We start from the raw sequence: 26,292 nt of genomic DNA, 5'->3' as shown, positions 1-26,292 counted from the left end.
TTGGGAAAAGCCTGGCTTCTGGGAGAAAAGCTGTTTTGGGGTTTTTTTTTGGGGGGGGGGTGGGAGACTTGGAGGAGTGTTGGGGATTATATCTTCTATACCAATAATTGCACAGCATTGACTTCATTTAAATAGAATGGGAAGTGTATCTGATTGAAAAGCACAGTGCATCTTTTAGATTCAAAATGTTTATTTGCTGTTAGGAACCAAATCACAAAGAACCACCTTACAGTTTTGCTTTTTGAAGAAAAGGAAACAAACTGTAGAACTGCGGTGCACTCCAAGTGCCACATATCTATTTTATTTTTCAGGAAATCTTATTTGTATGTCTTTTTACAAGAGCACAACAGGAACCAAAAAGTAAAAGAGTAATGATACAGCACTCAGGATAAATCATATCTTTAAAAATAATAACAACAAAATTTACACCATGTCCTATATCCTGTTAGTATTTTCAGAATATGGCCGTGATTGTAAAACAAAAGCAAGCATTTACAATTTTTGGATAAAGACTTTTTTTTAAATGCCAGGAATGGATTAATTGTCAACAAATTTGTAGTAATTAGGCAGATGTAAATCTGTTTCTGTAATACCAGATTTCTAACAAATTTTGTTTTGGAAACAGAAAAAATATTGCCCCTTGATAATAAATCTTTTTTTCTTTGATGCAAACAGCTAGAACACCTTTTTGATATTCTAAAACAAAAAATGGTTACTCTTCAGATTAATAAATTAGGTCATTATAATAATAAATTAATTATTTGTTTTAAAGTTCAGCAACCTCTGTTCAAGTATTTACAACAATACTTGAAAGTTCCTTTACAAAACAGAACACGTTTTCTTTTCACATTAAGCATACTGGGTATCTGTGTCTTTCACAACAAGCATTTGTAAAAGAAAAGTCAATGCACAAATGGGTACTTAATATAAAAGTGCTAAGAGCTGTTTGAAAAATTAACACTATAGTATACAGTCAGAGTTATAATTGAGGCAAACTACAACAAACTTCCAGCTTACTGTGGACAATATTCCAGTAGTTGTTTCAAACAATTGTTTGAAGAAAAAAAAAATCCAGGAGCTGATTAGTGCTGCATGTAAATTGCCATCAGTGTCTCTAGCCAATGAGTACATTGAAAACCAATACGAAAGGAGGAAAAAAAGTGAAAGAACACCCTTCTCCTTAGCAAGAGCATTGATGACTGACTGCTAAAAATGTGTGCACATGCATACCTTCTTGTGTGCACACACTTACATGTGTGAATATATATATACATATATGCATATATATATATTTACACACAAGCACACACACCCTCACTTTCAAATTAAACTGTGGTTAAAGTGAGATCTTTTCTTTGTTTTTTTTTAAAGTTCATAAGTGATTAAAAGCATTGGTATGGAATGCCTATTTAATCTATCTTTGCTCTGGTTAAAATCTCATAAAAATACATTCAACAGGAAAACATAAATTGTATGTGTATAAATATATATGTATATATATAAATATACACATGCACACAAATACTCTTGTTTTTTTGAAGCTTAAGATATTTACATAAATATTCCTATAATTGCTAAAGTTTAAAGAGGCATAATTTTTTTCTGAGCTTCAACAAAGGTGCTTGAATAATATACAATAAAAATTAAGCTGCTTCCTAGCATGGAAGTAGTTTCTATTTTGTAGAATCAGTAAATAATAAGGAAAAATCCTAAAACAGTATTTTTTTTCCTTAAAAAAACACAACAACAACAAAAAAAACATACCAACACAAAACAACCTGTTTCCTTTTAAGCTAGAGCTTTAACAAAAACTAACCTTTTTTAAACTTTGAAACTATGAACAACCAACACAACAGAACAGAACAAAGCAACAACAAACAAATGGACAAGCCCCTGGAAATGCCTGGCGTTCTTTGCCCTTTCCTTCCTTCCAGACTGTCGTAAGAAAAGCTCCAGTGCTCGTATCAAGAAATGACTTCAGTCTCATTCATTTGCTAACTCTGCCAGTAACTGGCTGGTTGGCTTGGAAGAAGACAATAAAAGCAGCACAAGGAATAACTGTACACATCCTTAATAACCCGCATCCAAGAGAGCTTGCTAACCCTTCTCCCTGGCTTTCTCACTGCCTACTGCACATTCTGATTGTATAGAACCTGTGGCTATAGGACACCCGGGATGGCTGTTAAAGGCCTTTGTCTCCGAGTGTTGTTGTTCTCGAGGTGGTTACAGCAGCCGAATTGTGAGGCCCTTTTCTTGTCTTTCACTTAGGCTAGGCTTTGTTGCAACCAATGCAGCTTTAAGAACAATGAGAAAAAAAAAAGTCCTCCTGATGCTCAGCCATTTGACTGGTTTTATTTTTACCGGGTTTCTCCCCAAGCCAAGCTGACCAATCTGTCTTCCCAACACAACCCTCCCACCCACTCCCCCAACTCAATGCTCCCACCCACCCCCGCCCCAGTATTTCTACAGCTATATTACAAGCAAATATATCTTAGCAACTTTTGAAAACTTTGGTTCTAAGAAAACACTTGGTCAGTTATCACGAGGAAGTGGGAATGCTTGTTCTGGCACCTGGCTGTAGACAAAGCCCATCCCGGGAAGGTCTTAGAGCTGTACATGAAGTCACAAATCCAATACCACCCACTAAGCAAGTGCACAAATTCTAAGTCAGAGCAGATTTCATCTTTTTTCTTTTTTAACCTCACCGAGGGTATAGTTCTTCACACTGTCTGATAGAAATTATCTGCCTGAAGGTTGTTCTGTTTTTGCATGCTGTAGAAGCCACTAAATCTTGCATCTGGGTCAGCAATTCTTAACATTCTCTGAGAACTATCCACCTGAACCATGGTTCCTTTCTTGCAGTCCACATACACAAGCTGATTGTTTAAGGAAGAAGGCTAAAAAGAGAAAAAGAAAAATATGAGTGGGATTAGTTCATCCCCTAACCAGTCTACAATTCACAAAATTAATATTAGAAGTCTCCAAATAAAGGGACTTTGCACTAGTATTCTGTTCCTGGTGGTGTCACATTTTAAGGACAAATGAAAGCATGTTTAGAGGAAGAAGACTAGGATGGTAGAGATTTGGACAGCATGTGAAGGAATCTGAGGTATTTAGCTCTATCCAAAGTTACTAACAATCTCTTAATTGCCAGATCTAATGGTCTTTTCTCAATCCTCATCCTTCTTTAGACACTGTCAATGACCCTTTTCTCCTTGATACTCTTCTTTCTAGGTTTTTATGACGCTGATCTTTACTCATTCTCCTCCTACCTATCTCATTGCTCCTTAGTTTCCTTTGTTGAATTTGTCCAGGTCATGCCTGCTGACTATAGGTGTCCTTCAGAGCTCTGTCCTGGGCCCTCTTCTCTTCTTCCTCTGTACTATTTCACTTGGTTATTTTATCAGTTCCCCATGGACTCAATTATCATCTCTATAATGACGATTCTCAAATGCACTTATCCAGCCCTAACCTCTCAGTTGTATCTCTAGACTCACAGCTCCAAGTGCACATGGTACATCTTAAACATGATGTTCTGTAGACTTCTTACGCTCAGAATGTCCAAAACTGAAGTCCATTATCGTTCTCCCTAAAATGTTCCCCCTCTTCTTAACTTCCTTATTACCCTTGAGGGCACCACTGTCCTCTCAGTCCCCTAGGCTTGCAACTTAAAAAGCTACAGTCCACTCCTGGAACCACCACTAGTGCCACCTGCCCTGTTCCGTACAACCCTGTATCCCCAGGACGTAGCAGAGGGGCTGGTTCATGGTGCTTAATAAATGCTCTATTGATCCAATTTTGGAAATGTACATTCAGATACAGTCTGGGTGGCCATTAGTCTGGGCTGATGTAGAAGCTATTCCTCCTTTGGGTGGCAAGTTGGACCAGATGATGTTTTCAGCCTTAAGATAATAAGCTACTTAGAATTCAGCTATTTAGAACCCCTACTTAGTGATAGAGGCAACAACCTTCTATCCTGCACTTAGCAAACATAACCAGAACATGTTTTTGAAGGTTGGTTACCTTAATAATGTCTGCCTGCCTGCACATGCTCTCTCTCTCTCTATATATATATATATAGATATATATATATATATTTTGGTGAGGCAATTGGGGTTAAGTGACTTGCCCAGGGTCACACAGCTAGTAACTGTCAAGTGTCTGAGGCCGGATCTGAACTCAGGTACTCCTGACTCCAGGGCTGGTGCTCTATCCACTACACCACCTAGCTGCCCCACTCTCTATCAATATTGACAGATTTAGATTCAACCTTTATTTGGATGATTTTTGTTCTTTTTCCTGCTCCATATTCTTTTCTCACTATTTCAAGAGCCAGTATGGGAGAACACTGGACTTTGAGTCAGAGAGTTGGGGTTTCGGGCCTACCTGTGTGTGCCACTGACTAACTGTATGACTTTGATAAATCACTATACTCCTCTGAGTCTGTTTCCTCATTTGTAAAATGGAGATACTACTTGTACTGCCTATGTCACAGCATTTCTGCTAGGCTCAAATCAGATTACTCATGTAAAGCTCTTTGCAAATTATAAAGTTACATAAATGTCAACAATTGTTATTATTCACTTTTCCTTGTCCTTTTCACCATCATTTTTTACCCTCTGCCATCTTCTATACCTTTCCACCTCTATTCTGGACATTCTCATTCTTATTTGGTTCCACTCTTGCCCCACCCAAGATAATCAAGTTATATTTAGCTTTCCATGAGAGTTATAATTTATGTCTGTTATGAATAAGGCTGTGTTCAACTAGTTCCTTGAAAACCTCAAGGTAAATTGAGGAGATTGGATGTTTCAAATGTCAGAGTTCATTAAAATAGTAGAAGATGGGAACATTTTCATCAGTAACATGGAACCAACCAGCAGTCTGAAATTAACAGCTATCTGATATTTGTAGTCTGATAAACATTAGAAACTGTGAAGCATAAAACCTAAGTTCCACTAAATCATTCTCGAGTACAACGTTTAGATGTTTTCCTAATTTCACCATTCAAAAGGATAAAATTGTCAGTACTCTACCTTAGTAGGTGTTCGATACCAACAGAGCACTGGTATCCACTGTTTCTTCTGATTTAAAAATAGGAATCCTACTATAAAAGCCAGGACAGCCATTATTCCTGCAATCCAGAAAAAGGATGCAAAAGAAGTATCTTCACTTAGATGTGGCCCATTACCATCTCTGTACTCCACCTGAAGGTGGCTCATGTCTGGAAAAAATAAAATAATAAAATATAAGTCCTTGTTACTAAATCACAAACCAGTTTTGGAGAGCTATCCAACTCACATTATAAACAAGTTAAAAGGAAGCAATCACTCAGTCCAAATCATCTATGAAAGCTTATTTGAAGTCTTCTGAAATGGTCCGTTTCACTACTATATAGCTATTTGGAAGTTTTTTTTCTGACATAAAGACTCAATTTGCTTCTTTGAAACTTCTCCCTACCCATTCCTAGGTATTCCTTTTACTTCTGCCCTCTAGTGCCAAAACAAAAACAAGTCTAATTCCTCTCATACACAAGAGCCTTTTAGGTACTTGGATGCAGCTATCACATACTCTCCGAGCCTATTCTTTGGGCTGAACATCCTCACTTCCTCAAATTGACTGGTACAAAAACTCAAGACCTCCCCACTTTGATTACTTGCTAGTTCATCAATGTCTTTTCCAAAGTCTGGAGCCCAGAACTGAATACAATATTTCAGATGTGTTCTGATAGTAGGGAACAGTGGGATTCCCATTTTATTCCTGAAAGCTATTCCTTTCTTAATGGAGCACAAGCTTTTCCCATTGCCATATCACAATGTTGATTCATAAACTAAGCCCACTAAAAATCCTCAGATTTTTTTCCTGATAAATGGCTATATAGACAAACTTCCCCTAATACTGTACTTGTGAAGTATATTTCTTGAACTGAAATCGAAGACTGTAATTACCTTTTTTTTAAGTGAGGCAATTGGGGTTAAGTGACTTGCCCAGGGTCACAAAGCTAGTAAGTGTCAAGTGTCTGAGGCTGGATTTGAACTCAGGTCCTCCTGAATCCAGAGCCAGTGCTCTATCCACTGTGCCACCTAGCTGCCCCAACTGTAATTACTTTTAATTTAACCTTCTTAGCTCTTTTTTCTAGTTTGTCAAGAACTTTTTAGGTCCCGATATTGTCATCCAGTGTGTTATCTATTCATTCTACCTTTATATCTTCTGCAGATTTCAGAAGGATTTTGCTTATGCCTTTACTGAAGACAGACAAAAATGTTAAAAAAACAGAAAGTTGAACACAGATCCTTAGGGTCTCCTTTCCAATCCACATGGATCTATTACAGAATGATTAAGTAACAATGTCCATATCTACTTAGTTATACTACTCCAAGATCTTTCATAAGTCACTGACAGTGGTTCAGCAATCAGATCTGTCAATTCTTTCAGGTCCTGAGGGTGTAGTACATCTGGACCATCTATCAAGGTCAAATAAGTTTTCTTATACTATTTCCTTATTTTGAGTATCAACTCCCTATTACAGATTTTTGTTCTGTGCTCTCCAGTCCAAAAGACAGGCTCCTCAGAAGAGAAAACAAAATCCTAAGAAAGAGTAATTTTGTCTTCTTTCCATTGTCATTTTTCATAATTGTATCCACTCTGAGTAGAAGTCCTATCCCTTCTTTAATCCTCCTCTTTCCCCAATTTAGTTTAATCAAACCAAAATACTTTTTGCTGTCTCTGACTTTCCTTGCCAGGCTCTTGGCTCATCCTGCATTTTGGCTGTCATGACACTGTTCTTAAAGGATGCCATTATTTTTATTCATCCTCTTATCAGCTCTTGCATATCATTTTAAAAAGCACAATCATTAAAACACTAGTTTGGTGAGTTTTTTGCATGTACATGTCAGTGTCTTTGGACAACTCTCCCATTACTTTCCTTTGTATCTTCAGAATTTCTCTTTACAGTTTCCATCCTTCCTTGGCAAAGTCTTTATGTATAGGATTTTTGTCCAAGGGATATTACGTATCCTTCCTCTTGGACCCTTTGCCATCTGATGTCCCAAAATCTAGGGGACATGTCTTATGACCAGCTTTCCTCTCACTATTACAAAGGCTAGGAGGGAGTAGTCATTTCCCTGCAACATTGCCCTCATTTTTAGCCCACCGATCAGTTTTATTTCTTTGGGTCAGAATCATATCCAGAATGGAATTCACTCTTTTTGAAGAATGAACTTAAGATAGGAAGTTATTAGCAGGTCCTTCAGAGGTCCTTCAGAGGTTTAGCAAGTGTTTAGATAATTGAAGTCCCCCATCACCATCAATCAATAAGTATTTATTAAACATGTGATAGGCACTATAGCTACAAAGATAAAAGTCACGTTGTCCCAATCCTCAAAGAGCTAACAGTCTGATGATTAAATTGCTTGTTTCTCCCCAAATCCATTCCATAATGCTTCCCCTTCTTGTTTGCAGATACCCTCACATAAGAATATTTTCTTAATGTACAATCCTCTCCTGTTTTTTCTGCATAAAGTATACCCATCCAGAACCACATTCCAGTCACGAATGCCATCTCACCTGGCTTCAGTAATGCCTAAGAGGTCTAATTTGCCTTCCCTTGGTTAGGGCCTCTAGTTCATTTTCCTTGTTCCCTAAACCTTTTGCTTCTGAGACTATGGCTTTCACTGATAGTTCCTTTTCTGGAGGGTCTCCTTTGAGCGTCTAGGTGTTGCATTCCTATACTGTGGCTCCTCTCATCTTGAATATGTAGTCCATTTTCTACCTCTCCCTTCATTTCAGTTTAAAGCTGTTTTGATTAGATTTGCAAGACACCTATTTGCGATTGGTCTGCCATTCTTGTAATTTCAATCTGTGGTCCAGAAATCTGAATCTTCATTTTCAGACACTATCTTTTTGACTAGGTATTCACTGCCAAAAGCAGTTTTTCTCTTTCACTTGTCCTTAATGGGCAAAAATGATGGCAATACCACTCTATTCTCCAGTGGTCTCAGTTTCTTTCTCAAGATTTCATTACTTTTTGTAATGCTTTTTACGTTTCTTTTGGGAGAATAAATTATACTAAAGTGAATTACTCTAAGTAGTCAGCAAGTCATGCGGGTTTTTTTTTGTTGTTGTTCTTTTTTGTTTTTTGGGGGAGTTTGTGTTTTTTTTCCCAGGCAATGAGGGCTTAAGTGACTTTCCCAGGGTCACATAGCTAGTAAGTGTCAAGTGTCTGAGGCCAGATTTGAACTCAGGTACTCCTGAATCCAGGGCTGGTGTTTTAACCACTGCACCATCTAGCTGCCCCCAAGTCATGCGTTTTAACCAGTCTTGGGAAGTTCTCTGTTATGTCTTTGATATATGCCCCAGGGAAGACAACAGTAGTCTCTATTGTTACTAGTTTCAACAATTGGATTTCACTTCTCACTTCAGTTCTCAACTATGAAAAACACTGTGCTATCAACATGATTAAAGTTGAGCTTTCTCTATAAGGGAACAAGTGAATCCATTGGAGTACAATCATAAATTCTGAGGGGGGAGGAATTTTTTTTTTAAAAAAAGGATGGGAAAGAATACTGGACAGATATATGACGGTTCCAAATTGGCAAGGAAAATAAAAACGTACTAAATTTGTCATCTGAGGATCATAGCATTAGAGTTAGAAGAGACTTTGGGGGTTATCTAGTCCAATGACTTCCTTTTATTGATGAGGAACCGAGGGCCCAGAAAAGGGAAGTTACTTTGCCCAATGTCACACAGGACACTGGTAGAAAGTGGAATAATTGGGATTAGGCCTCAGATCCTTTGACTAGGTAGCCATGGCTAAAAGAATTATTAAAACTTGATCAGAACTTAAAAATATTTTAAACATCCAAATCAAAACATACATCACTTGACTTTCAAGCACTTAAAAGAAATATTAGCCAATGACTTAATAACATGATGAAAAGGTAAACAAAGACATGTACAGCAAAAACGATCAGAATGCTCTGGAAAAGCCTTTGGTTTAACTTGTTTTGTTTTTTGGGGTTAGCTCACCAGCTCTACTGCTATTGCTTAAGTTAAGATATTGGGACTGTCTAGAAAGCTGTAACTAATTCAACTTAGCTTCTCTTGTTCACCCCACTGGTCTGATATTCAGTCCCAAATTGGAAAAAAGGGGAAAAGAGAAGGGCAAAGGAAAAGGAGGACTACATTTGGTCCCCATTGCCTCCTTCATCACAAAGATAATTCATGAATTTCCTGATCTCCTATGAATTGGCAATGATGAGCAAATGATACTAAAGGAAAACTGGGAAAGGAAATCATTTGCTTGGTAACAAAGGCAGCTTAGAGTTCACCCAAAGAAATAATAATTTCAAAATGTTATTTTATAAGCCAGAAAATTAAAATTTCTTTATATTTTGTTGCTTTAAAACATTTTTCCACTAATGACAACCTTTTCCAACTGACTTTATATTTAATATTTTAGTAACTCCTCAAATCATTTTCAATTTTAGAAACCTTCTTTTGAGGCCCTCAAGGAAACTAATCTAACTATAATTTTGTCTGAACATTACTAAAAAAAGTAAAACTGTTAGAAAATTCAGTATATGTGACACATGAAATGTATATGGAGCCACAACTATGTCAATAAAATGGGAAAAGACCCCATATTTAGATACTATGAATAGATTTCATAGACCTCAGTGAATCGAGTATTTTATGTTGGCAATTTCTATTTGCAACAAAAAAATCTATTAGATATCTAATGTAGGTAGTACTTTATCCTAGGAAATAGGGCATCAGATCATAGATTTGAGTTGGAAGGTAAGATAGAGTTTGAATCCCTCATTTTGCAGATGAGGAAACTGAGGTCCAGAGTGACACAGCCATTAACTGTCTGAGTTAGGATTTCAACCTAGACCTTCCTGATGTACATCCAGCATGCTAACACACCATGAGCTTTTGGGTGCAGACATATGTCAGCCCACACTTCTTTGTAAGACCATGAGCTTTTATTTCTTATAAAGTAGACAAGACAGTTATTTTCATTTTTTTTCTACTATGTAATAACACATTTTTGAAGGCATGTCTAAGATATAATAATTGCTTCTAATTATTAGGGGAATCCATTAAAAAGTTTGCCTATGGGAATTTTTTTCAATACCAAAATTAGGGGCAATAACAATGGTGATAGAGAACATAAGATACTTTCTGGATGCTGTCGAAGGCTTACTAGTTCTAGAAGGCCCACAGAAAGACTCTGAATAGGGACAGGCCCATGTAAAAATACCTTTGCCTCTATTATCTTATTTATTCCAGCCTACCCTACAACTTACCTCTGGGGAGATGGATGATGTCATTTTCACTAGGGGTAGGCCACACTGGTACCTCTAATTCAATCTCTCCTCGATGATTTGTCTTTTCAATGGGAATATTAGTTGGTTCAGGTACATACATCTCTAAAAGAGGGAAACATTTCATGAGAGATGACAGTAAGAATGTGATCAGTTTCTTATTTTCAAACCAACTTGGGTATTTCATTCATTCAATAATTTTTTCCTGGTATACTAGGTTGAAGTTCTAGTTCCTTGGTTTTCTTGAGTAAAGACATATCCATTAGCTTGGTAGCCCAGGAGCCAGAGCTCATAAAATAAGGTATGAGTTCCTTCACTCTCATGCTAATGATATGGACCATCACTTTTCCCCTATAATCAGGAAACTGAAGATAGAGTAGCTTGAAATGTAACATTTATTTTGGATCACTTACTATAAACTCATATTGTGATAGTTTAGTCATTTTTATAATGTTGAATCTAATTAAAGAAAAAAAATAGGACTTAAATGACTAAAGGATCTCCCTCTATATTTCCTATCCATTTCCCTTTCTCTTAACCTCCCCACCCAAGGGGGCTGAACTGGAGACTTGGTGTGATATCCGCAATGTAAGGTTAAATAGTAGCTTGTACATTTGGATTGTTTATTATTCTTTTCAGTTAAAATCATTAGTAAATCATATTTATATACCCAAATTATGGGACATCTAGGCACTTTCACCAATTAGCCTATAAAACAAAGAAAAATTAGAAGAAGAATATTATTTGTTCCAAATGTTAGATGTTTTTGGACTTGAATCTCCTGAGATTCACCAAAAACACTGAGAATTTTCATGGGTAGCAATAAAAGAGATATTTTTGTAGATTTCCTTGATGAAATTATCAAGAACTGGCAAAAATCTGAAGCATCTCTACTATATAAGTTATTTTTGCCTACCCTTTCCTCTATGACTAGGTCTAATATTTTGATAAATTATTATTGTAATAAAGATACTCACCATTTGTAAGAGAACACTCATTAAAATCAATGGTCACAATGCAGTTACTAATAGAGCTCATCAATGATTAATCTTGGTCCAAGTTATCTACCCAACCTAAGTAACTTAAGAGAATTAAAGGAGTCTTAGCCAAAGTTGGAAAGTTCTGGACCAGTGGGCTAATAAGCACATGAGATAAGAACCTATTCATTCATTCAGTTGTTTTTTAGTCATGTCCAACTCTACCAAGAGGCAATAGTATTTGGGGCAAGGGGCAAAAAGCTATTTTTCATACCTTTGTATCTTCTGCTTTGGCTTTCAGATCATAGGGTTTTTAGTCTCTCAGAGAAATGATGGTTTTCAATGAATTCTTGAAAATTCCAAGAGTAAAAACAGATTTTACTAGTATCGTCTTTTTTTTTTCTTTTTGGGCAGGGCAGTTGGGGTTAAGTGACTTGCCCAGGGTCACACAGCTAGTGTGTCTGAGGCCAGATTTGAACTCAGATACTCCTGAATCCAGGGCTGGTGCTCTATCCACTATGCCACCTAGCTGCCCTGATAGTATTGTCTTCTAAAGCACAGACCCAAATATAAAGGAATGGAGTGGAATAAGTAAGCATTTAGTTAGGCCTACTATATGGCTGGTATTGTGCTAAGTGTTTTCCCAAGTGTTACCTCATTTAATAGAGCAGGAGCTTTTCCTCATGATTAATCTTCATGGGAAAAAAGCTATTTTATTGGTTATGTAGGATTCCCAGTAACTGTAACTGTGGTGACTATTCCCTTGCGAGGCTTATGCTGCAGTTTCTTACCTCATTGCAGCACATATGACCTCTTGCTAGTCCAGCGACCAGCTGGTTCCTAGCTTCAATGTTCACTACAGAAGATTAATTTTATAATGAATCCACAAAACCAGTCAGTATCAAATGTAACAAATATATTCTCAAAGCCTACCTAAGATTGGTTATGTAGTTATTTGGTTGTCTTGCTAAGAGCAGAAATAAGAAAAGCTTTGAGACTCTAGGAGAGAGGTCCTTGAGTTTTACGTGTATGTGTCATTGACCCCTTTGGCATGTGGTAAAGTGGACCCCTTCTCAGGATAATGGGTTGTTTTTGTTTTGTTTTGTTTTGTTTTTAGTGAGGCAATTGGGGTTAAGTGACTTGCCCAGGGTCACACAGCTAGTAAGTGTTAAGTGTCTGAGGCTGGATTTGAACTCAGGTACTCCTGAATCCAGGGCCAAGTGCTTTATCCACTGCACCATCTAGCTGCCCTAGGATAATGTTTTTAAATGCATAAAATAAAATACGTAGGGTTACCAAGGAAAGAAATGATATTGAACTACAATTATCAGGATCTATTTTTAAAATGTTCATAGAACCCAAGTTAAGAAGGCCTGCCTTTAGAAGGATATATTTATAATTTTCAGTTGTTCTTTAGTTGTCTGACTCTTCATGACCCCATTTGGGGTTTTGTTGGCAAAGATACAAGGGTGGTTTGCCATCCCCTTCTCTAGCTCACCTTACAGATGAGTAAATTGTGGCAAATGGGTAAAGTGACTTGCCCAGGGTCACACAGCTAATAAGTGTCTAGGGCCAGATTTGAATTCAGAAAGATGATTTTTCCTGACTCAAGGCTTGGTGCTCTGTCCACTGCACCACCTAACTGCCCTTATATTTATAATAAAAGATAAAAGATAGATAATCAGATGATTATAGATTTAGAGCTAGAAGGGAACTGAGATCATCTGCTTCAACCCCTAATTTTATAAATGAAAGAACTGAGGGCTAGAGAGGTTAAATGATTTGACCCATGCCACACAAGGAGAGATGGCAGACACTCAGGTCCTCTGACTTCAAATCAACCTTCTCATCACACTGTGCTTCTTCTCATGCTCATCCACCAAGTGTGTAAAAATACTCCATTTCTATGTGGCAACACGTTTCATAAAAATTTTTTTAAAATTAGAGGGATTTCTCTATTTGACCTTCCCTCTTGTGTGAATAATAAAAAAGAGTATATATGGTGAATGTTTAAATGTTCTCACCACTCATCACCTCAAGTGGACCACACTTAGGTTCCTTTCCACTAAAAGCAGCTAAATTCATTTGTAAACGATCTTAATTTTTTTTTCCTTAAAAAAAGAACTTTCCTTTTTTCTTTAGACAGAAAGTCTAGTTTCCATACTTAAATATACTCAAATTCCACACCCAAAAGGAGAAGCTATTAAGTAAGGGTCATAGGGTCAGGCACATAGCAGGTGCTCAATAAATGCTGGTGGTTGCTTGACTGATTGAAAGGACCTTACTTATAGGCATCTATTTCTAGGTCATATTAATAAAATTTTCCAAAATTACTATTATGCTATGGATAAAGGAGAAAATTTCAGATTCTTTTTTTTTTTTACCTGGGCCCAAGTCATCTATGCATAGTCAAAAACTATATACTGTTCCAAAGTCTGAAACATGACAGCAGTTGTTAGGCATGGTAGCCAGAGTACCTTCTAGAAATTAGGGTCCATTTATGGCGTTTTAGGGCTTAACAGTCAGAAGAGAAAAGAATACCTGCCACCATCAAAAAAGGTCACTGCTTTAACTAGCCCCTTCCTCAGAATTAGGGGAAATTACTATGAAATGGGATAGGATCATCCAAAGAAATCGAAAAATTCAGAAGGATAAAAACAAACATTTTAGCTGTTTATGTGGAGGTTGAGGAGCGAATTTTACTGAACGAGGTACATGGACAGCAATAATTGTGATTGCATCTAAAATCCTTTTCCTCTGATGAGCTGACTGTCTTCCCTGGGGCAGAGTATATGAAGCTCTCATAGTAAAATTTTTAGCAAGATCTAGTTGGCTGGACAGAAGCATGGGAAAGTGCCTGTCTCTATGGTCTTATTTATCCTCACCATATCCCTGTGAATTAGAGAAAGAATAACTATATATTCTCAATATACAGAGAGAAATGAAGGTCTGAGAGTAAGAGGCTTAAGATCAGCTTAAGAGCTATCAATGGGGCTGGAAAGAGAACCCAAGTTTTCTAGTTTCTAGTTTTACCCTATGTTGCCTCTTCCTTAGGCCTTTTGAGGGATACATTTTTTCATAGTTCTCATTAAATATGAATTGCAGAAATGAGAGTGGGACAGGACCTCAGAGGCCATTGAAGTCCAACAGATACCAAACTGGAATTCCCTCTACATCTCTGATGGGTGGTGGTTATGTCCATTTTATACTGTATCCATTTTGTTTGTATATTCTGTATGCACAATGTCTCCTCCATTAGTCTGATCTCCTTAAGAGCAGAAACTTTTTCACCTTTCTTTCTATCTCCAGCACTTAGCATGGTGCCTTGACACCATAGGCATTTAGTAAATGCTTGTTGACTTGTTGCCTTGACTTCAAGTGAAAGGAAGCCAGATATCTCATGAAGCAAATTATTCTATTTTGGGGTGGCCCTACTGTTTTTCCTTTAAGCCCAAACCTGTCTTTCTGTAACTTCTACACACTGTTATTCCCTCTGAAGCCAAACAGAACAAGCCTGATCCCCCCCTTTTTTTTTTTGAGGCAATAAGGGTTAAATGACTTGCCCAGGGTCACACAGCTAGTAATTGTCAAGTGTCTGAAACCGGATTTGAACTCAGGTCCTCTTGACTCCAGGGCAGGTGCTCTATCCACTGTGCCACCTAGCTGCCCCTTGATCCCTTTTTTACATAAAAGCCCATAAGATATTTTTAAAAAGGGCTATAATGTCACTCCTAGATTAATCTTCCTCAGTTTTTCTGACCAATTCTTATATGGAATTTCCATCTCCAACCCACAATGTTCTCATTAATGTCCTTCCAAAAGAGGCACTCAGAACTGGGTCCATTGAAGATATGTCCTGACTAGGGGTGAACACAATGCACTCAGCCCTTTCCTGTTCTGGATATCATACCTCTTAATAAAGCACAGGATTATATTATCTTAGTTGGATGTCGTGCCATACTTTTGACAATCTAGACTGAGCTTGCAGTTCCCTAAACCCTCAGATCTCTTTCATGTAGACTTATCAGGTGATGCCTCTTTCCCATACTTGTGCAGCTTACTTTTTGAACTCGAGTGTAAGAGTTTATGTTTATCTACATTAAATTCTATCTTTGTAGACTTGGCCCATAATTCTAGCCTATTGGGATTATTTTGTATTTCCCATCCTGTCAGCTGTGTTTGCTATTCCTCCCCGCTTTGTGTTCCCTGTAAAGTTGAAAATTACACCATTCATGCCTCTATCCAATTTAGTGACAGAAACATTAAGTAGTACAGTACAGAGCCACTCTATGGACACCTCCCTTCCACTCTTGGATAAAATGGCAGGTCACACTTAAGCAAATGTGACTTAACAAATATACATTTTGTAGAGAAAATAAACAGAAATCCCATATTTATCCAGATCAGATACCACAATTCTCTTTCACTTTTATCTAAAGATGGGTGTAATAATAATTGCTAGCATGTAGTAGCACTTTATGGTTTTCAAATACAGTATTATCTTATTTTGGTTTCACAATAATCTTGAGAAGTAAGTGCTATTATTATCACTCCCATCTTGCAGATAAGGAAACAAGCTAACAGAGATTAAGTGAGTTGCATAGGGTCACAAACGTAGTAAGTATCTGAGGGTGGATATAAACTCAAGTCTTTCTGACTGGATCCAGGACTCTTTCTACTGCACTATCTAGTTGAAAGCATCAGATTCAAGGATTTCAAAGAACACTATCCAAGAGTTAAAAAAAAAAGATGTGCTAGAAAGTTACTAGAAAACATTTATTGGTCGATATATGTATTCAACAATATCTGAATTTTTTCAATAAATAAAATATAAATGCAGTCATGTTACCTGTAGTTTTCTGTCCCCTACATTTCCCCCTTCTCTTCTACTCTCACTACCTCCCTTGTTCACACCTCATCCTCTTATGCTTAGACTATTGCCAGGGCTTTTTCCTGGTCTCCATTCTCTCTTATAACATAGCCTTTTGGCACTGCCATCAGATTCTTCACTGAAACACCATTTTTGTTATGTTACTTCTGTGGTGTATAAACCTTCAACAGCTCTCCTCTGTGAAGCCTTCTTTGTCCACTACAACCCATTCCTCCTTCTCTGAACTCAGAGAACTTACCGTTTGCCACTCATTTTGAAATACTCATCTACTGCCTTGTGTCAATTCTTGCATTTTGGCCTTTATTACCTATTAGATGATTATTTAACTTCATATTTTTTGACTTTGTCTTTCCAACCACACGGTTGGGTCCTATGAGGTAGAGATTATTTTGTATTTTTCTGTATTCTCTATGGTGTCGAGCTCACTACTTTACAAAGAACAGATGTTCAAACAAATATCTGCTGATCTAATTTTAGGCATTAGCTCTAAGTGGATTGCTCAAACAACTTCAATGGTATTGGTATATGCCACATTCACAATTATCTAATAAAAAACATAAAAATTCTAAAGAGAGAAGACGTCACCAAACTTGAGAAGAAAAAGATGATAAACTCTAGGCAACAATATTAGAGCTCAAAGAAAAATTCCTGTTATTTTCTTTCTGTTCCATACTGGAAGTCAAAATAATGAGTTTATTAAGCATATCAATACATTAAACTATCAAAATGAAATCATCAAAACTTTAACCCCTAGTCTCTTTCTTTTAAATGGGAGATTGGGATTATGTTTCTTTTTCTCTCTCATGTCTTTCTACACACTTATGTACATGCACTTGCACATCTGTATATATGCATTAATATGTGTAAGTATACATGTGTGCATATACAAACATATATGCATACTATATAGGCATATGTGTTCATGTATATAAATGTAATCTGGACCTGTGACTTTACCAGTGTTGTCATATTCTAGTTTTGAAACTCCTTTTAGTAATTCAACTCTTCTGAACCTTGTAACATTAGAGAGTTAACTGGGCCACTGAAAGGTTAAGTGACTTGCCCCAGATCACAGAGCCAGAACTTGAATCTAGGACTTCCCAAATCCTAGGTCAGCTCTCTATTTATTATTCCATGTCTTTCAGATTATAATATTTGGGAGGAATATCAATGGTAAGTTCACCTTTCTAAAATAGCAGAATTTAAAAAAATATATTTTAGAGAAATAGAACATACATATATGTGTACATTATATGTGTGTATATATATTCTGTATTATATATACATATATACACACATACATACACACACATATATTCAATTAAGGTTATATCTACACAATACCTATACAGATGGCCAATTCAATGAAAAATTCAATTAAAATTTTTGGTTTTCTTAATACCTAGCAATTAACACTTGATTAATGGAAATGTCTGCCTCTTTATGAACTGTTCTGCTGCATTGGAAACACAGCTATAAACTGTTTGTGAATCCTGATTATTATATTGAATAGAGCATCATATTCAGATACAATTAAGGAAGAAATCTGTGAAATAACAACTCCTTAGCTTGGCATTTAAGGTCTTCCAAAATTTCTTTTCTCCCTTCCAGTGTATGCACTTTAAGTCCAGACACACTGGGTTACCAGCTATTACTTTAAAGTACCCTGTACTTTCCTCCCTCTGTGTCTTAAGATCAGCCAACCCCCTGCCTGAAATGTATAATGCAGGGCTGGCTGAAATCCTTTGGCTCTTTTCACAACCCAGCTTGGTGCTACCAGCTTTATGATGCTTTCTTTGATCTCTTCCTTCTGAATTTTTTTTCAGGCAGTTTTTCTTGATTTCTCCTTTTATCTTATCACATTCTATCTTGGATCGTACTTGAATTAAAATGAATGAAAAAAACCATTTTCTTAAGCATTTACTATGTGTCAGGCCTGGTGTACATACTGTATCCCTTGTGAGCCTATAAACCTCTTTGAGAGCAAGAACTATGTGATTTTTTCATCTTTGTACCTGACTTCTCACTAGCATGGTGATTACTTACTGTTTTTACAGTGTGCAAATATATATTTGTTGATTTGAACTGAATTCTTGAACATGTTGAAGCAGATATGATAGGGTATGTAGTCCCTTTAGTTTCTCAGCAGAATTTCAACCTGAATCTTTAAAACTGGCTTCCTTATTCTTGGCTCACTCCTGGGATATATGTGGCTATTTGGCTACCACTGAGATACCACTGGAAAGAAAGGATCAACTATCAAGTCCAAGATTTATGGAAAGGCAACACAGAGCAGCATAGGGGAGTACTAGGTATGGGAATCTGGAATACCTGGGTTCACATCACAACTCTAACCAGATACCACTGTGTGAGGGTGGCGAAGTTTGAGCCTTAGTTTGCTCATGGACATGTTGTGAGGCTCAAACAAAATAATGGAGGTACAGAGCTTTAGAAACCACAAAACATATCAATATCAAGTATTTGTGAGAAATGATAGCAGGGAAGGGAGAAAAGGCTACATTTGGGAAAGAGAAATATGAGGAAAGAATTCATGTGAAGATGTATAGAGGCGGGGCAGTGGTGGTTGGTGACAAGTTAGGTATATGAGTGTGATGTTTGATATGGTAATAGGTGAAAGAGAAAGGTGTGTGTTTATATGGGAAAGCACTAACTGAAAGAGGTTCAAGGGGATAAAGCTTCATGAAAATCCTTTTACTATGGGTCTTACATCTAGTCATGTGTTAAAGCCCAACCCATTTGTCTACTAGTATGCCTTTTTTTTTGTTGTTGTTGGTTTTTTTGCGGGGCAATTGGGGTTAAGTGATTTGCCCAGGGTCACACAGCTAGTAAGTGTTAAGTGTCTGAGGTCAGATTTGAACTCAGGTACTCCTGAATCCAGGGCCGGTGCTCTATCCACTACGCCATCTAGCTGCCCCACTAGTATGCCTTTTATTGAACCTCTTGCTCATTATGTTCATCTAGTTTTGCAAGATGGGTGTCAAATAGCAAAAATGGTTCTCAGCTATTCAACATATTTTCTTAGAGGCATGGCAACAATACTTGTTATGTTACGCTCACAAGACCACACTCTTATTTAAAGTGCACAGAACCCACGCGTCAGAAGAATTCAGGTCTCTTATGAGATGGAATAAAAACACAATACATAAGCTAATAAACATATTTCCCCAAGCATTTTGCTTTGCCCCTAGGAGCAGCTAAAGAAACGTGGACTAAATGAGATGAAACATATTTTCCTGTACTCATGCTTGAAAAAACCAAAGTTGACTTAAAAAAATTGGAGGACCATGGCTTTGTTACCTGGACAAATTGGGCAGCAGCTTCCTTCAACGTTGATGGGCTCTTTACAGGGCAGAGGTGGGCAGCTGACGGTTGAACACAGGGTCTGACCCTGCAAACAGTAGCAGTGCGTGCAGCTGTCGATGTCCCATCTTTCTTCATCTGCATATGTTTTCCCACTGAAGTGGCATACTGCTTTCTTTGGTACTGGATCTTCTATTAAAGAGAATAATACATGGAAGATGCTTCTTCAGATGGGAAAGCATCACACTATACTATATGGAAGAAATCAATGGGTACAATTCTTTAAAGTTGTAGTCATGTTTCCAAAGTTTGGGGTGAAATTTAGGATATATTTGCAAGTCTCTGAAATGGTCCCATTCAGCTCACAAGTGTGTGTATACATGCCCTCCCACACATATATATTTATATATAGAATACACGAAGTAGAAGAGGGATTAGGAAAGGCTTCATGCAGAAGATGGTGCTGGAGTTGCATGTTGAAGAAGAAAGAGACCTCGAGATTCTATGGGTCAGAGGAGAGGAGGGAGTATATTCCAGACATGGAAGATGGTGAGTCCAAAGGCAGGCAGATTAGAGGTGGAGTTTCTTGTGTGAGGATTAAAGAGAAATTCAGTTTGGTTGGATATAGAGAGTACAGAAGTGGGAAATATAGATTGGGAACTTGTTGTAAAAGGCTTTGAGTTTCAGTTACAGTCAGTGAAAATAGAGATGTTATTCCCCCCATCTATGTTCATGAATTCCTTGGAGTCTCTCCTACAGAATCCTTGAGGGTCTATGGATCCCAGCTTAAGAATCCCTGCCTTGGAGGCAGAATAGAGCCACTAGACATTACTGACTAGGGGTTTCAGATCTATACTTAAGGAGAATGATTCAGCAGTGAAGAGGATGGACTTGAATGGAGGAGAGACTTGAGGCAGAAACACTCGGTAGGAAACCACTGAAATAACGTAGGCAAGAAAGGTGATTAGTGACTACAATAAAGTGGTTGCTGTGTGAGTAGAAAGAAGGAGCTGGATGTGAGATACTGTGGAGGTAGACACAGCAAGTTTTGATAAATGACTGGATATGTGAGGTGAGGGAGAGTGAAAAGTTGAAGGTAATGAACCTGGGAGACTGAAAGAATAGTGTTGCTGTCAACAGAAATAGGGAAATTTGAAAGAGAGGTAGTTTTGGGGGAAAAAATAATTAGTTGAATTTGGACATGCTGAGTTAAAGATGTCTCTGATACATTCAGTTTGAAAAGTGACATACATATACACATTATACACACACATGTAAACACATATAAAACACATACACAAACATACATACATACATACAGTGTGAACGGAGATGATGGAATGATAATTAAGCTCATGGGAACTGATGAAGTTACCAAGAGAGATAGTCTAGAGAAAAGAAAAAGACCTAAGATAGAGCCATGGGGAAAACTTAGGGTCGGGGGCATGATATACATGAGCCAGAGATTGAGGTGACTGAGAGGAAAGTAATGACCAGGATTAAGTAGTGACATGAAAACAGGAGAGAATATGCAGGAGGAAACGGTGCTCAACAACGTTAAATGCAGCACAAAGATCAAATCTGAGGCCTGAGAAAAGAACATCAGGTTTTGACAATTATGTATCACCGGTCATTTTGGATAGCAGTTTCAGTTGAGCGATGAGGTCTGAAGCCAGACTGGAAAGAATTAAGGACTGAGTGTGAGGAATAATGAAGGCTTCTTAAAGATGGAGGATACTGGGGTATATTGGAAGACAAAAGAGTGCAAACAAGTAGATAGGGAGAGGTTGAAAACTGGAAGAAAGGAAATAGTAAAGAATGTAGCCCGCTGGAAAAGATGGGAAGGGATGAGCTTAAAGGTCTTGTAACCACATACATGAAATATGTCTTAGCTTAACTTTATGAAATTAAAGATTATATATATTTACATACACACATATATCTTAGGTAGAGCTTCTATGTATGCCTCTGTTAAAAATTTCCAATTACATTATTCCCTTTACTTTCTCAAATTGAAACTGAAATAAATCTGTATTGGAGTAATTTTACTGATTTTCCCTTTCTTACCTACCTCTCCATAATTATAGCAATTAAGGAATAACAATACCATAAAGGATTGTGTGACACTAGTATGAATAATTAATATTTAAGTAATCATTTCCTTCAGTCTCACTGAGTCTGGGTGCATTTTCCACATTAAAAAACAAAACAATTCAATATTCAACTTTATTTTACAAAACTTAAAGGAAAATAAGTATTTGAAAACATTTTGTCAAAAAAGTAATATTCATATCTAGTTTTTTAGAGTTTAATTATAAATGAGGTTCCCCTCTCTTCTTCCAAAGAGAGGAGAACCTCATTTATAATTAAGCCTTCCAACTTCTCTAGCTTGCCTGATTTTTTCTCCCTTGTTTGCTCACTTTTCTTTGGCTTAATTCCTTTTGTCCATTTTCCAGAATGAATGCAAGACAATTTATCAGGGCTAGTCTTCTAACACTAATAACTCAACTAATAGTTATTGGGAATAATTATCAATTGGGCAGCAGTCAACTAATAATAGAGAGAGGCAAACTAAACAGGGAGACATTCTTTTGAGGAAAACTCCTACTTGCCTTTTTACAGGCCAATGTTGACAAAGGGAAAAATGATGCAGAGAATAGTATACAGTGACCAGATCATGTCCAGATTAATAGAAATCTCATGCTCAGACTCATGTCTCCTTGGTCCTGCCTGTGTGGCTGCAGTTCTACAATCTAACAATCACCAATAAATGAAGAAAGTAAGTGAAGTCGTATAAGAAAAACTTCGAAGGAAAATAATTCCTTCTCTAGGTGACTAGAGCAGAGGTTTTATGAAACCAGTTCTTTCAGGCTCAGTGTTAAGCACATAGATGTGTTCAGTGAGTATTTGCTGATGAAGAGGATACAATCACGGAATCCAGGGAGACAGAATATCTGACTGAGTGTTCTGAAGGGGGTTGGAGTTGAAACGTTTAAGGGATTAAAAGGCCCTTCTGTCCAGAGGACTTTCAAATTCTAAAGCAGAGTGCCTGGAAGTAGTTAGCCTATGATTTTGTGTAAAACTTGTCCAGAAGGGAAAAGGATCATGCATGAGATAATCACAATATTTTGAGCTGGAGGGCATCTCAAAAGTCACAGGATCACAAGATGAGAGCTGCAGAACTGAGAAAGAACTCCATCATTTTGCAGAAGAGTAAATGAAAGCCTGGATTCTATCTAAATGAGATTTCTTGTAGAAAACCAAACAAACCCTAGTCAGTAACATTTTGTCTCTTGTATTCATGCCCTTAAAAATTCTAATGTCCTAGAGATAGCACAGAAATGAATATAAGTTAGGATTAAGTACGATAATATCTCTGACTTGTCTTCCCTTTCTATTGTTACAAAAATATATTTCTTTTTACTTGTTACATATTACAACAGAAAGGTTTCTGGTCAGTTGACTTCATCTTCTTAAATTAAAAAAAAATAAACCTCCATTAGATATTTTCCAGATTAAATTTAAGATGAGAGCTATTACCAAGAATAAAGCATGGTGGATAGGATGGAATTCCTAGCAAGCAACTCCAAATTCAGCAAATATTTCAAATAAAGTCATAGGATGATAGAACTAAAGCAAAAAGGGACCTCTGAAGTGATCTAGTTTAAATCCTTCATTTTACAGTTGAGGAAAAGATAATAAGTCAGTATTTGAACTAATGTCCTCTGACTTCAAATCAACCACTCTTTCCAGTGATCCACACTGCCACAATATGACAATATCGTGTAATTTAAGATTCTAAATGTGGGTTCTAATCTGTTCCCCCAGTTTTGGGGGAAACTGACTAAAATCAGTGATAAAACAGTTTAGGTTTTTAAGGGTTTATTGAAAGATAGAAAGAGAAAGATTGAGAACAGAATTCCAACAGCCTGGCATTCCTATCTTTCCTCAAATTTCCTGTGAAGTCCTCTGCCGCCATCACCACCATCAAGTCAGGAACCCAAAAAAGACAGACCTCTCCGCGCAGGCCCTCCTTCCTCCTTCCTGTCCCCTCCCAGAAAATGGGAGGCTCCTCAAGTTGATTGGCTGGTAGCCTTGGTGGACAGTACCCATGCACAAATGTTACTTCCTGACACCAAGGAAAAGCCGCATGGTCTTGCCCTCTGAGGCATTCTCCTCATGGTGGAGCTTTTCAAGTCTCCAGTAGGTGGCGTCATTCCAATTATTACAATATATATTAAAAGTACTGCTTTGACTTCTAGTCAATATCTCATTTCATTAAAGCCAACATTAAACAGAACTGTACAGACTGAAGTATTATATCTAGCAAATATTTTAGAGAAAGTTTTGTACAGTTAAACATCTCTTCACAAAAGAATCTTAATGTTGCTGTTTTATAGAACTCAAGGAGGTTTTGTGGCATGGACTAATAAATACCTAATGGATATTTATGTAATAATCATATTGCTGTACCCTAATATTGTAATCTTCTATGGAGCATAGTATTCACACCAATAAGATCATGAATCCATGAAATTATCAAGTAAGTAGTTAGACCTTCCTACTTTGAAGAAGGCCAGCTAGGTGGCACAGTGAATAAAGTGCCAGGTCTGGAGTCAGGAAGACCCGACTTCATATCCTGGCCTTAGACACTTCTAGCTTTGTGACCTTCAGCAAGTTCTCTTAACCCTGTTTGCCTCAGTTTCCTCATCTGTAAAAATGAGCCAGAGAAGGAAATGGCATCTTTACCATGAAAATCCCAAAAGGAGTCACAAAGAGATACAACTGAAAACTACAAAACAACTTGGAAGAAAGGAAGGAAACAAGCATTTATTAAGTGCTTACTATGTGCCCTGTGTTGTGTTAAATATTTGGTATGCAAATAAAAACAAAAAGAAGAAAGTTCCTGCCTTCAAGGAGCTTACATGCTAGCAGACACTAGAAGAATCAGAACGAAAGACCTTGAAGGATCAAGCTATGCCAAGTGACACACTGAATTTTTAAAAAATCCATAAGGCAAATAAAGGATGAACATTTTTTTCAAAGTAAAATTATAATAACTTTTGTTTTAATTCATTTGCCTGGTCTTTCTAATGCTAATAAAGGAAGATACAGGAAAACCCCCATTTTTATTTCCTGTATTTTTCTTTTGGTTGGGAAGAATTTTGTGGAGAATTCTTGTAGGAAAACTATGGAGCTGTAAACAAGAGTAAATCTCCCCTCAAAGGACCAAGATTTGTTCCTGCAGTGGGTGTTAAAAAGAATGTGTCACAGACAATGATAAGGTTCTCCCCCTTAGCCTTCATTGTTGAAATTTCTGTAGTGGTTTTTAAGTCAGAGAGCTCAAAAATACATTTTAAAAAATCTCACTGGGAGACAGACACATGAGACATCATCTCTCTACACACTACCACAAATGTACTGCTAAGTCACAGAATGTTGCTACCTTTCACCATGGAATGAAGACATGTCATGAGGGAGTAATTTTTCACATTTGATCGTGGTGGAAACATGAAATCTTAACTCAGGCTTAACTGACTTCTCCAACTGTTTTTTTATGTCCCTGTTTCCTTGGTGAGTCTTTTTTTTTTTTGGTTTATTTTATCTTATTTCTTTATTCTACCTTAAATGTATCATTTGGTTCATGATTATTTTTTTTTGTGAGAAAAAAAGGGGCGTTTATCAAGGTTGAACTTTATTTTTATTCCTGAGGTGTTTTAACTAATTATACTAGAAAGCTAATTAACTGCTGTGAAAGAGCAAAATAAATAAACTACACCAATCTCTTCCTCTATTAGTATCCAATTTGGTACTTCAGGGCACACTACAACAGAAACATTTCTTACTCTGAGGCTGATTACATATGGAAGAAAATTATTGCTTTAAAGTGGAGTCCTGGATTTAGGGATTCTGCTGAATCCTTCCATATTTTCTACTATGAGGTGAGTGACGAGCAAAAATTACAATAGCAATGTCTTCCATGGTTGGCTTTTTCCATTGCTTCACAGGGGCAAACTCTTCCTTTTTTACAGGTACTGTGGGGTATGAATAAGATGCTGGCATTAAAGAAGGCAAAAATCCAGTGTGAAAACAATGCCTAAGGAGGAAGCAAGGCAGTCCTGAAAACTGCAACGACTCTTTCAAGTCCTAAGGGTATAATTTAGAACCTTAAAGCAATAATTTCCTTCATTCTCAGAGGTGGCCCAAAGAAGGGATGAGATTCTTATTTCTGAGGAACACTGTCAACATTAAGTCAGTTTGGTTTCCAATGTTAAGGTCTTTAAAAGTGGGAACTGATTCTGTTTAAGCTGCTTTTACATAACACTGTGTGTAAATAAATGCTTAATGGTTTTATAAAAGTACATCATTTATTATTGCTAATAATGATTTTATTGCCAATAATTTATGAAATCGATATACTTAGATTTCATAAATATGACCAGAGATATAGCTTATCTTCACCACTTGACCAGTCCATCTTCCTTCTGTTTGAGTATTTAAGATTAGGGACACAGGGATTAAGTACCATTTCACTGGACTAATTTGGTTTTATTTTAGTCAAAATATATGGCTAATTAAGTGGAAAAAAAGAAGAAATCTCATCAAGAATGATACATGATTGGCCTGGACGGGCACACAAGTTGCATGCCATACCTTGTACACTTATTGTACTCTCTTTAGTTTTGGAGAGAATGAATGAGCACATTCCTACTCACTACAGGGTAAAAAAGTCACACTATTAAAGAATATAATAAGCAGGCTTTTTTATTAAAAA

General features: G+C 37.1%; 1 protein-coding gene across 1 annotated transcript in view; it reads right to left on the bottom strand.

The window, feature by feature from the left end:
- Positions 1-2,456: 2,456 nt before the first annotated feature.
- CRIM1 (cysteine rich transmembrane BMP regulator 1) overlaps positions 2,457-26,292 on the bottom strand; it is a 258,248-nt gene continuing 234,412 nt past the window's right edge. The window contains 4 exon segments of the mRNA XM_043988449.1: positions 2,457-2,897; positions 5,037-5,224; positions 10,311-10,433; positions 19,515-19,709. Coding sequence (XP_043844384.1) covers positions 2,721-2,897; positions 5,037-5,224; positions 10,311-10,433; positions 19,515-19,709 — 683 coding nt within the window. The 3' untranslated portion in view covers positions 2,457-2,720.

Source organism: Dromiciops gliroides, chromosome 2, assembly GCF_019393635.1.
Source record: "Dromiciops gliroides isolate mDroGli1 chromosome 2, mDroGli1.pri, whole genome shotgun sequence".
Lineage (NCBI taxonomy): Eukaryota > Metazoa > Chordata > Mammalia > Microbiotheria > Microbiotheriidae > Dromiciops > Dromiciops gliroides.
The sequence above is the reverse complement of the archived record's forward strand: the minus strand, read 5'-3'. Positions and strand labels throughout refer to the sequence as shown.